Source organism: Mastacembelus armatus, chromosome 12 (assembly GCF_900324485.2).
Source record: "Mastacembelus armatus chromosome 12, fMasArm1.2, whole genome shotgun sequence".
In the NCBI taxonomy this organism is placed as follows: Eukaryota; Metazoa; Chordata; class Actinopteri; order Synbranchiformes; family Mastacembelidae; genus Mastacembelus; species Mastacembelus armatus.
The window spans coordinates 15,601,456-15,614,654 of NC_046644.1; the positions used below are offsets into that span (position 1 = coordinate 15,601,456).

Sequence of the window (13,199 nt, forward strand, 5' to 3'; positions counted from 1 at the left end):
TCGACTATAATCCATTAACAGCTCTATCTTTTCTTAGTGTGTAATGTTCAATTTTCAGTGAAATGTGTATATCAAAGGAATTTTGGCAGGAAAATGCAGGACAGTAATTATTGATATTATTGATTAACCTGACTTTTTTTCATTACTGTTTATACATATAAATACATATTCTGATGGACCTATAACACAATGTTTTTTTTATAAACTACTGCACTGCATGTTGTGTGTAAAATAGAATACATAGAATCCAGTAATAACTTTAGACTATCTGAAAGTAGTGTAGTAAAACGGCCAATATCTGTATATGAAAGACATAACACAGTGAAATGTAGTGGTCCAGAAGTATAAAATGGTACAAAATAACATTAAACAAAAATGGCCAGGTAAAGTACAGGGACCTTAGCAATTTGAGTAAATGCACTCCATTGCTTTCCATCACTGGTAGCTGAGCTAATTCACTCTGGACAAAAGTGGTTAATTACAGACTAAACTGCCATCACTAGAGCTGAAGTGCTAGACGACGATCACGATAATGTAAACTATTAATAAGCAGTGTTACTGTGATATTTATTATATTGTAATTTTGAGATTGCTAAATTAACTTTAAATTATTATTATTATTATTATTAAATTAATAATAATAATAATCATCTTGATAACTCGGCCCCAGGATCTGCACCTGCAGCTTGGTTGGAGCAGAATGACAGATTTGCTGAAGGGGTGTTCAGGGCCATGTGCAACATAGAGTGTGTTGCTGTTCACGACTGCAGCGACTTTGACGACAGAGTTGAAAGAGCAGTAATATTAGACTCTGTGCATGTTTGTGTCTTGGAGTGACTGTCAGCATGGTGAAGCAGCAGATGGAGCAGTGGAGGATAATGAAAGGAGGACAGACTCTATGAGGCTTTTAAACAGGCAGAGCTGTCTAGCAGCTACAGAGAGAACCTTGACTTTACAGATGACAAAAAGCTTCTGCTGACAGTGTTTATGGGTGGTGTTTAGTTTATTGTCCATTATATTTTGAGGATGTTTGAAGTTCTCCACCATCTCATCTGTTCCACTAGTGATTAGAGTGGAGTCGTGTGAAGGACGAGGCATCTTAGAACTAAAAAAACCACCTTGTGAAATTACACTGAGATAAGAACACGGTAAAGATACTGTATATTGTTAGTATTTAAAAATACTGACACATTTAAAACCAATAGTAATTGCATCATGAAACTAATAGACCTGAAGATAAATGTGCAGTATTTACTGATATCGTACATACCAGTAAAACGTTTGGTCACACTTTCCCAATGAATGGAATGAGACAGTGTGACCAAACCTTTCACAGGTATATTGCATGGGAGTAACATGCTGATAGAATGAAACATCTAAAAAACTAGTGGGCAAAATATTTTACAGACATTCATGGCCCCATGGAGGATGATGCCTACTGACTTTAGCTGTGTGGTTTTAAGTGAACCCTGAGATGGGTTGTTATGTTAGTGGCAACATTTACAATAGCTCCAAGCAGCGCTGTGCCTAAATAAAGCCTCATAGAACTGCCAGCCTTGCTGCAAACCTTTATCCCACAAATCAAGAACATGCAGCAAGCATTATAGCTATTGTTTTAAATCTCCTTTTTGTGTTTCTCCCTTTTCCCTGGCGTTGAGTCGGCCATCCTGTCAGGGTCAGCCCAGGACAGTAGTAATTATTTATCAAATTATTCCAGAGTCCCTACATATAACCAAACAGATCATGTTTTCAAAGTACCCACATTGCCATAAGAGAACACCAGGAGTTTCACTGGCACCCATTAATCATCCTCCATGTCTGACCCGCTACATAAAGTGAATTTTAAGCAGATCCCTTAATGTACAGTCAGATCAAGTCATCAATCATAGCCTAATACAAGGTTGTAGGACAGGGGACGTGCCTAATGGTGAAAGCTAACCGTAGCCATTACCTGAAAAGGTTTTATTATTTTGCTATCTCGGCTTCAAGCATGACGGATGAACAGAGGCGGGCAGTCATTTGCTGGACCTGAGTAGAGCTGGCATCTCCGTCTTTGATCTAAGTCAGGCCCAGGACATTGTCAAAGATCTTAAGTTCTTTTGATGGATGAAGGAACTTTTCCTGCTTTGTTTTTGGACCTAATAATGTCCGCTTGTCTAGAAACAAGGCTGGGGGTCAGAAGAGAATGCTACTTGGCAACATAAAAAATGGGTGAGAAAATAGACTGTGAAAGTAGAAAGATTTCTGGCTGCTGCTTTGCACCAGAAGGCACTAACAATACATTGCGTCGTTCTTAATGCTCAGTCCTCTTGTCTATGGCAAATAACTCTTGGAAAGTGATTTACGAAAAACTTTAGTGGACCTAAACCAGCTGTAGTGTGATCAGTATGAAGATATACAGCAGATGACGGTTTTAATTTTGAATCTGGTAAATAATATTTGCCTCAGGACATGGAGCGTCTTGGTCGCTCTCTCCACCAGGTGGTGATGTTGTTCATAAAGTGTTTGGCAATGTAGCTCTAGACTGTGATTTTGGTTTGTTTTTGCATTGACTAAAACATATCAGAGTACAAGGTGTGAAATGTTTTGGTGATGAGCATAAGAGCATAGTGTGTGAAGCCTCCTGTGTTATGTGTCTGTTTGCTGTTGGCTACATGAATAAAAAGCAGCACTGTGTATGTGTGTATGTGTGTATGTGTGTGTGTGTATGTGTGTGTGTATGTGTGTGTGTGTGTGTGTGTGTGTGTGTGTGTGTGTGCCAAGAGTCTTAAAGGAAAGTCTCTGAAACAGATGAATCACTGGCCACAGGGTTCATTTGATACAGATACAAACATAATATTCTCAAACACATTCGTGATCTCATTCAGTTGAAAAATTGCTTAAATATAGCACTGGCTCTCACATGTTCTCCAGGTATATGATGCTGATAAAGTGACGATGCAGCAACCATGAACATCCTGATCTGCTTTGGCCCAATACATTTGATGTTTTTAAGGCAGACATCAAAGGGTTTTCTACAGTCTATAAAACGACTGCCAAACATTTAAAGGACTAGAAATAACCAGAATCTAAACCAACCCTTATTGCAGTATAAACCAGTAGTTTTATTATAATAAATATGCTACTGATAAAACACAGTAATGTGATAAGTTGAGGCATTAGACGAGCCATGGATAAACAGCAGGTCATTAGAAAGATCTATAAATGTAAAGACCATGACTCTGACAAAACAAATATATAACAGCCTCTAAACAAATCCACTACTTCCTAAATTAGTTTGGCCAAACCAAGACCCCAGACTTCATGAAAGAACGTGACTACTGTACTAATATGATTTTCCTTCAGGAGTTACAATACTTTGACACCACCCAGTCATATGCAACGCTGATCAAATAGCTGATCTGACTTTTGTTTTATATTTGTGCATATAAACAAACTGTGAGCATAAATTTCTGCTTAACTTTAGAAACTGTAGAGCCAATTGATCTAAAACATCTCCCTGCAAAAGGAATGGATACTTTTAGGCTACACATTATCAGAAACTACACACAATCAAAGTGCAAGACAAAGATATTCTACTTAAGTAGCCTAATCTGGGAGGACAACAGAGACATGTAGTCAGTATTTTATTGTCTGGTTATGTCAAATGAGTGGTGCCTTACATCAGTGGAACTGGTGTTTGTCTTCCTCCAGCAGGATGCTTGACTTCACTTTTTAGATGATTATTTTGTTCATCATGTACTGGAATAATCACCCTTGGAAAAATAAAGAAATCATGTTTAACTGTATTCACTATAGACTTGATGACTTGAGTGTAAAACGAACATTTGTCATGTTTTGATAAAGGATTAAATAGAGATCTGAACCCAAGCCTGCAGACAAAAGAACTCTACTAACCCAAAACAAGGAGGATAACTACAACTGAAGTATTACAAGGTGACGGGCACGAGGATCCAGGAATAAATGGAGAGCAGGTGAGAGTGAACATGGAAAGAACAATGAGAGGAGCACAAGAGCCAAAGAACCAGGAGACTCAAAGAGGAAAGTGAGTAGCTGACACTGCAGAAACTTCACTTACAGGGCACACAGGGAAGCAGGTGAGTAGATACATGTAGGGAGCAGGGAACAGGAATCCAGGAAACACAGGAGGGGAAGGAGCCAGGAGGAATAAACTGAAATACAATCTGTCAGCGAGGTGATTTAAATAGGGTTCATCACCTTGCTGCCTACCAGCACACACACACGCACGCACGCGCGCACACACACACACAAGGAGAGAGACCAAAGGGGGGGGGGACAAGGAACAAAGCATCCAGACACAGGTGAAAGCAATAAGGTAGATGAGAACATAAAACTACCAGGGACTACACATCGGGAACACAGGAAATAATATAAAATAAGAGTCTCAGACAGGAAGCGGGGCATGAATCCTGACATTTTATACAATACTGCATAATTACCGAATAGAAAAATAAACACTGGTTATAAGGAAAAACAAAAGTTAATCAAAATAATAATCAATAAAGCTGTTACACCTGAAGCACTTTTTAGAGGTGCACGATTAAAAATTAGTTCCCAATTAGATAAAAATAACTTTAACTCTCAAATTTTTTCAATAGCTTCCAACAGAATGTGGGAAATTATTTAAAGTCAGCTTTGAGGTTATTTTGAAAAGGCGATTTTGGTTTTGTGTATTGTAAAAAAGTGATATAGTTTTGCTTACACAAGACTTCAATGGATAACTGTTACCCAAAATAAATTCTTATGTGCTTCCTAATGTCCAGTCTCCCTCACGCACCTTGTCGTGTGGCTTCTACCTGCTGAGCCGCTTGTTTTGTTTACCTCTTTGCTCCTGACACGTGGGAAGGGAAGAGGGAGGGGGGCGAGGATGGGTGGGGTGGAGTGAGAGGAGGGGAGGCGGATTATTGCTGCGTCGGTGCCCGGTGTCCTTTTTAGACAGCAACAAACACAAGCGTGATTGAGGGAATAGCGATCAGGGCAGAAACCCATTTGCACCTGCTTGTCCTCCTCGGTCAGTGTCAGCATCTCTCCGACCTCTCTCTCCAGCCAGCTCGCGGCGATCAAACATGTCCCTGTCCGGCTCGCAGACACCAGAGGACGGACTCAACGGTGAGTGATGGTGGTTTATGGGACTAGGCCGTTGTTTTGCTGTTACATGGCGGCATTTATTTATTGGGGTTTAATCCTAAAACGGTATGCTTTTTGCTCTCGTAGCTGTCGAACATTTAATGAAAATTTAAATGAAACCTCTTTTGGATGTGCACAAATAGATTTCATAATACAAATGTCAGCACTGTGGGTAAACCATGTCAGCAATGGCCCCATTCATTCGTCCAGTGTGTTTCCAGGTCTGATGTGCAGATACTGAAGCAGCAGTGGAGACGTGGCATTAACAGCATGTCAGACACAGCAGCTGTGAGAGGATGCACAGAGAGAAGGCTGTTTTGTTGTTGTCATTGTTGTTGCCACTGACACCGTCATTGTGTAAACGGATTCCCTGACTCATCTGTTTGTTTCTTGTAAGCCAGCTAAGCTGTGGAGATTTCCTGACGCTTATAGCTCCACTGTACTGCACATTGCTCGGCACATAGGATGCTGGCTAAAAAGTGGAATAGTGATGAGGGACTGTAGGAAAATGACTGGAGGGTTGGACCTTATACCAAAAGACCTCATACAGTCCCCAGTTCTCAACAGGTGCCTCATATGTCACATTAGTGACTGAATTATCAGTGTTTATTCTGTTTACAGACTATTCTAGCTTCCAAATATAATGCAAAGTCAAATGAAATTAGCTGAAATTCTGCCAAATAAAATGCAAATGTTTGTATCTGTTATGTGATTGTTAGGAGTTGGGTGGATTAACAAGCACCTGGTGCTGCACCACCAGGTGTTTGTTAATTCTTCAGCCAGGTGCCATTAAATCGTTGAAGAAGAGGGTGGAAAAAGGTGACGTGAGACAGGGGAAAACCATGTAGCTTCATGTGTCAGAAAATATAAATGTGGGACAAGAAAAAAAAAATTCAAGACCCCCTGCAAACAACCAAACATCCAGAAAAACAGACAAATACAAAACCTTTCCCCAGCTTTCATCCTAACAATGTGTGTGTAGTCCCTAAACCTGAAGCAGGCATTCATCCTGAAAAGGATTCTGTCGTGCTATAGTTCATTCAGTCTTTTAACATCCAGCTCTTGTCCACATTACATAAAGCTGATTTGGCAGTGGCACAGATGAATGTGTACAGGATTGCCCCATAGAAACTGATTTAGTGCTGTAGAACGGCGACAGATAAGTCAGGCAGCAAGGCAGCTGTTATGTCATAATTCCTCTTTGCAGAAAAATAACTAGGGCAATGGCACAGTTTTCCCAGCTCTGCCCTCCCTTCCTCAGTCCTACCCCCAGCCTACCTTCAGCTCTGCGCCCAGTCATGCCACCCCCACCCTGCCGCTGTTTGTGTGATTACACAGTGTCATAAACCCAGGTAAAGTGATGATTAGATAGATGAGATAAAAAGGAAGGAAACTGTGGTTGACAGATGAGATGTTATTTTGGAAATGCTGTCTGTGTCAGAGAGTGAGATACATCCAGAATAGCAAGAGGGAAACAAGGGGAGGAAGGGAGAGGGTGAATGGCTAATCTGTAACAGAAATAAGATCTTACGTAAGCAAGCATGCTGTCGACCTGAGTTAGCCCTGCCCTACTGCTTAGCTGTGGGTGTGTGCACGCCATACACACCAGCATGCATGTGTGTGCATGTGTTAATCTCTTCCTGCTCATGTACCCAGTGAACCTGTCTCCATTCATTCATATGCCGTGTGTGTTTTTTGAACTCATTGATACTGTTTCTCTAAGGCTCCGATTCTCTGTGTATGTTTTGGTACATGTGTGTACCACAGCTCTGTCTGCCCAGATATCCATCCTGAATTCGACATCTTTCAGGTCATCTAATGTCACATCAGGAAAGCCATGGTCCTGCTTATAACTCACCATCTGTCAGGGCACAACAAACACCTGTCCACTTCATGCCAAAACCTCTTTTTCTTTTAAAGGAAAAGGGAACAAAGACGCTAAATTACCCTCACATCTCTTTTCAGGGCTCTGTGAGATAGCTGAAATCTGTAACACTGGTGTGACCAAAACATGAACACATAAGCAAATTAAACTAAAAATGGAAGGAAAAAACAAATAATACTAAATTCAGGTTTTGCTTATTTTGCAAAACTACGGAGTATGAATGTTATGAGCAGTGGCAGTGTTTAAGAATATCTATTATCAAACTAGAAATGGTGAAACAAACAAAACAAACAAAAAAGCGAAAACTTTTATTAAATATCTGATTCTCCTCTTAGCAGATTATGTAATGATGGAAATACAACAAATTGCATGCACAATGAAAGTGTGAAAGTGACTCGTAATTTTAAGTTCTAGTTTTGTTTACCTGTCCTGTCGGGCCCATTACAGGCTCATATACTGCATCTGTATGAAGTGCTGCTGTTTTCTGCCTCCTTGCTGCCTGAGCCTGAGCATCATAACAAAGTCTGCTGCTGGTATTGTTTCCTCATCAGGCTCCTGGGTTGAGCTGGAGGAGCTGATTGCAGCCGTGAGCCGCAGGGAGAGTCTGGCAGGGCCGCAGGACGACATCTCCTCCGCCCTGCAGGGGGAGCTGGAGAGGATCCTCCTGGAGGCACAGCTTGAGTGTGAGAGGAGTAGAGACAGGTAATGATGCAGTTTGTTTGTATAGATTTTTTTTTTGTTTGTTTAGTTTAGTTTTTGGGGAGTTGAACAGCACAGCAAGGTGTAAAAATCATTTGCACAGTAATGAGTTTCATTCTGTGCTCAGTGGGACTTTGCTTGTTTTTCCACAATGTGTGTTTACTTTCTCAGTCTTTGTTAAACAGAGTAGGAATATTACGTAAATTGCGCTCTGTCTATATTTGTTGTCCTCAGTCCTCCGCAGGTGGTGACTCCACAGTCTACTGGTTCCCCAAGACCCACTAGTGAGCAGGATAGTGACTGTGTCACCATACAGGTATTCACTGCCAAACAATATGTCCTCAATGGTCATGAGAGACCTTTATCCTTTTTTGTGCCTTGGTGTGCAGAACAGTTGAGTGAACAATACAGACAGATTTAATTTGGAAAGAAACATGCTGTTGTTTTATTCTTTAGGCCATCAACTACAAATCACATATACATTGTATTATATGTTTACATATTTGCTGACTGTTCACTAAACCATAAACTGTAGAGTGTTTATACTGATTTATAGCCAGCCACTTCTTCCAATTTATTTTAGTCCATTTCCAAAACAAGCCTGCAGATATATGAGACTTGGTTGAGATAGATAATCAGTATCAAGGGACATCTGTTTGCATTTATCTACTGAAGTTAGTTATTATAACAGTAACACAACAGTTGCAAGCAGGGAGCATTTAAAACAATGCACTGGTGGTGACAGCGCTGCATATGAGGAGTTGCTTATATCTAAATAGTATGTACTCTACATAAATATTGACTTGTGTTCAAACTCAAAATGTAAAATAACCAGAAAGATGTGTGCTCAGCTTGTTCATGTTAACACTCACTGTTTCTGTCCTGATTTTCTCCTTTTTTGTCTTCTTTGTTTATTATTGCACATCATCCAATCCTTTATGGATGTCTCAGGAGGAAGGTGAGCGGCGAGTGGACACTGACTGGGTCTGGGACTGGTCCAGTAGACCTGAAAATATGCCACCAAAGTAAGACCATTGAATTTAGCTTCATTTAGTTATTCATGTTTGCTGTGATATTTCACTACACCACTAAATCATTAGTATTTTCAAGTACTAGCAAAGATGTATTAATATTTAAAAGTCCTGTATGGATATTTGATTTTAGGCATTACAGTTTGCTTTGGACTCAGACTCTCAGTACTTTGCCACCTTTCTTGCATTCTTAGGTTTCTCTTGTGTTCTTATTATCTCTGTTTCTTTGTTTCCTTTTAAATCATGCCCCTCCCTGCATCTCTCATTACGGTGGCCGACAAGGGCAAACGCGCTGCAAAACAAAAACGCTGCAAAAGAGAAACGCTGCAAAACAGAAACGCTGCAAAACAGAAACGCTGCAAAACAAAAACGCTGCAAAAGAGAAACGCTGCAAAACAAAAACGCTGCAAAACAGAAACGCTGCAAAACAGAAACGCTGCAAAACAGAAACGCTGCAAAAGAGAAACGCTGCAAAACAAAAACGCTGCAAAAGAGAAACGCTGCAAAACAAAAACGCTGCAAAAGAGAAACGCTGCAAAAGAGAAACGCTGCAAAACAGAAACGCTGCAAAAGAGAAACGCTGCAAAACAGAAACGCTGCAAAACAGAAACGCTGCAAAAGAGAAACGCTGCAAAAGAGAGAACACAACGGAAGTGCGCCAGGCCGATAGGGGGACCCCGAACTGAGGGGTGCAATGAACAAAGAACTTTTACAGAGGCGAGAGAGACACATGTAGTGACATAAGTCACGTCTCATTTTGGAGGCTGCGTAATGACGCAGGTTATAGTGTTGAATTGCAAAAGAATTGAATGAGCGACCTCTGATGATTGTTCTCATGTGCTAATATGTGCTAACAATGTTCTGTTACATTTGTTTACTTGATCAAAATGTCATACAACGTGGGGGGGTTGGGAGATCTGAAGGTGCGTTTTCCATTTGTTACTTAACACTTGGCCGTCATCTTTTACAACATTGTACTTTTATAATACTGTAAAACATGACGGTCAAGTGTTTAAAAAATAATAAATGTAAAACGTACTCTAATGCCCGCTAAATTCACAGCCAGCAGACGTTCTTTTGTCACTTTGCTTTATTAAGTTTTTAGTCAGAACAGGTAACAGGTAACAGGCTACTGTTTCAGCCGTAGCCACGCTAACTAGGGATGGGAATATCGACTCTCTGGAATTGATACTTCCATATTTTGGAGTCGGTACTTTCTTAAGTATCGCTCGATACCACGCCTAATAAAAAACGTGCAATTAGTTTTCACTTCTGAGAGTTTTGGATGTGTGAAAACCAGCCCAAGCGTATTTTAAATGGTCTTCCGTATCACATGATGATGGCAGCCAATCAGATGTCAGAGCTTTCCAGAGCCAGTCATGCACTGCAGAAGGAAGTATTACTCTCTCCACTCTGCAGCGTGGAGGGACCTCCTCCGTCTCAGTGCTGACAGGCACGGCAGCATGGAGAGAGATAGAAAAAGAAGCATTGTGTGTGGTTCATTCACCCACTACGAAGGGAAATGCTATTTATTTATTATCATTTTATTATTAGCATTTAAACAAGTATTTATGTTCATGAGCATTATTCATGTTGCCATTGCAATAAAGATATTAATCAACACTGTGCAATAATGATTTTCCTTTAAGGTGCAGAAGGTATCGGTATCGTCGATACTGACCCTGTAGTTACTTGGTATCGGATCGATACCAAATTCTGTTGTATCGCCCATCAGTAACGCTAACTCCCCTCACCGAACAGCTCTCTCTCACCCTCCCTCTCTTCCCTCCACACACACTTCTTCCCTCCTCCCTGACCCATCTCCCTCTAGCTCACCCCACCGACTCCCCAAAGAACACCCTGAACAAGACAACAACCTATAGTCATTACAGCACCTTCAGATCTCCCACCCTGCAACACCCCCCCCCCCCCCCCCCCCGCCACGTCTCCCGACGTTGTATGACATTTTGATCAAGTAAACAAATGTAACAGAACATTGTTAGCACATATTAGCACATGAGAACAATCATCAGAGGTCGCTCATTCAATTCTTTTGCAATTCAACACTATAACCTGCGTCATTACGCAGCCTCCAAAATGAGACGTGACTTATGTCACTACATGTGTCTCTCTCGCCTCTGTAAAAGTTCTTTGTTCATTGCACCCCTCAGTTCGGGGTCCCCCTATCGGCCTGGCGCACTTCCGTTGTGTTCTCTCTTTTGCAGCGTTTCTCTTTTGCAGCGTTTATCTTTTGCAGCGTTTCTCTTTTGCAGCGTTTCCGTTTTGCAGCGTTTCTGTTTTGCAGCGTTTCTGTTTTGCAGCGTTTTTGTTTTGCAGCGTTTCTCTTTTGCAGCGTTTTTGTTTTGCAGCGTTTCTCTTTTGCAGCGTTTCTCTTTTGCAGCGTTTTTGTTTTGCAGCGTTTCTCTTTTGCAGCGTTTCTCTTTTGCAGCGTTTCTGTTTTGCAGCGTTTCTCTTTTGCAGCGTTTTTGTTTTGCAGCGCGTTTGCCCTTGTCGGCCACCGTATCTCATCTCCCCGTCCTCTGTCTCTGCAGAGAGTTTGTGTTTCAGCACCCGAAGCAGCAGGGCTCCCTCAGCGTCAGGAAGACAGAAGTGATGAAAAGAGGAATCTTCTCTTCCGATGTTCTTCTTATCCTTGTTCCTTCACTGCTGGCTTCACATCTGCTTACACTTGGAGTTGGGTACGACATGCATACACAATTTATCCAATATACATTTACCATTTTATATGAATTGATATTTGTATCAAATGCATTGTAGCACTACAAGTTCTTATTACGTCCTGCTGTCTATATAGTAAAGGTTGCTACTGTACAATCACAGTTTGAGGTTGAGTGAATGCTCAGTTATTAAGTACTTCTTTCCTTTTTCTCTTTTTAGGATCTACATAGGAAAGCGATTAGCTGCTTCCACAACTAGCACACTGTGATGCTGGCTGTAAGTCAGGGCCCCCGTGGCTAAGAGTCTGGCCAATAAGGTCACAGTCTGCCCTCTGTACAGCACTAATTTGCCTCCTTCCTTCTTCGTCACGGGGCAAACATAGGACCCTACCTGTCTGTACCTCTGTCTCTGTTCATCTCAATGTCTGTCTACACTGCCGCACTCTGTCTTTGTGTCGTAGGGCCCGGGGAGCGGATGAATGCCAACCAATGAGTCAGACTGAGGTCACTTTTACTCTCCCAGAGAGTAACGCTGATCTCAACCAGCTAAGACATAATCAGAGAGCAGAGATTGCCGAGATACAAGTGGAAGGAGAGAAAGATAGTTTTACCCAGCTAGAACTATAAATCTATTTGATAGGAGAAGATGAAAACGGTTAGCTGGGAACAGTGTGTGCAGTCAAAATGAGAAAGATAACGTGGTAGCCTTTCATCCAACCTTTGATAAAGCAAAATGTCTGTCATTTGTCAAAAGTAATGACCCTCTGTAAGACTGAGCTGCCAAATGCGGTTCTTGGGAGTTTTCTGCCCTGATGGTGTGTGTAATATAGAGCTTTAGTTGGCTGAGTGAGTGTAGGATTGGCTCTGGTTGCTTTTTATCCCATAAACCAATTACATATTTGATCTCCAACAAAGACAATCAAGATCCCATTAAACTTCACTCTTCAAAACCTTTATGTTCCCCTTGGGTCTTTTATTCATCTCGTCTACTCTCATCCTATCAGTGCTTGTTGTACACATGTTGGTTCTGAGGCATTTTCAGCTAGCAAAGCACAAAGATTTGCTGAAGTCAGCTCAGGACAGTAATTTATACTGTATGTGTCCAACATGGTTTTAGTTTTGGGCTATGAATGTCTGGAGATTATTTGTAGATAATCACAGAAAACAGCAAGGAAAAAACTTTTACAACCTCCTGTGCTGTTAACAACCTGAAAATAAACCACAACATCTGTTTAAAATTTTTCCCTTTTCTATAAAAGGTGAAGCACAGCAAATTTCTCTGTTGATTTATCTTGATAAGCTCTTTGGTGTGTATTTCAGTGGCTTTTCTTTATACCCAGTCTCCACCAGCAATTACTTTCCTCCTGTCTAACCAAGCTCTAAAAAAATTTTTTACAATGTCACACTAGTCTGTTTCTTTCCATCTGCCTTTGTCCTTCATTACCTCATAGAAATCCTTCTTTTCTATTTTTTTAACAAGCTGCTGCTTTGACCACTCAAGGATTTGACGTTTTATTGCTTTCCCTTAAACTAGAAACCAGTTTCCTCTTAACATCTCATGAAAATAGCTGGCCTGTATCTTGAATGGTAGAGCCTGTGAAGCAAACTGGGCTTTTGCAGCGCTGCCTTGGACATAAACATGCCCATTTGTTGTCTGACCAAGCCCAATAAGTTTATCAGCCATTAGTGGAGTGTTTGATGTGAGGGGTCCTGCTGAGCTCATTAAGCTACTTCTAGACACACCACGCTGATAATGCA

At 41.1% G+C, this 13,199-nt stretch overlaps 1 protein-coding gene across 1 annotated transcript; it reads left to right on the top strand.

The window, feature by feature from the left end:
* The first annotated feature begins 4,963 nt into the window (after positions 1-4,963).
* Positions 4,964-12,395, top strand: LOC113124773 (BCL2/adenovirus E1B 19 kDa protein-interacting protein 3). The gene is made up of 6 exons (XM_026297877.1): positions 4,964-5,130; positions 7,585-7,735; positions 7,967-8,048; positions 8,684-8,757; positions 11,316-11,462; positions 11,662-12,395. Exons 1-6 carry the CDS (start codon positions 5,088-5,090, stop codon positions 11,708-11,710), a joined length of 546 nt encoding a protein of 181 aa, XP_026153662.1. The 5' UTR covers positions 4,964-5,087; the 3' UTR covers positions 11,711-12,395.
* The last annotated feature ends 804 nt before the right edge of the window (positions 12,396-13,199 follow it).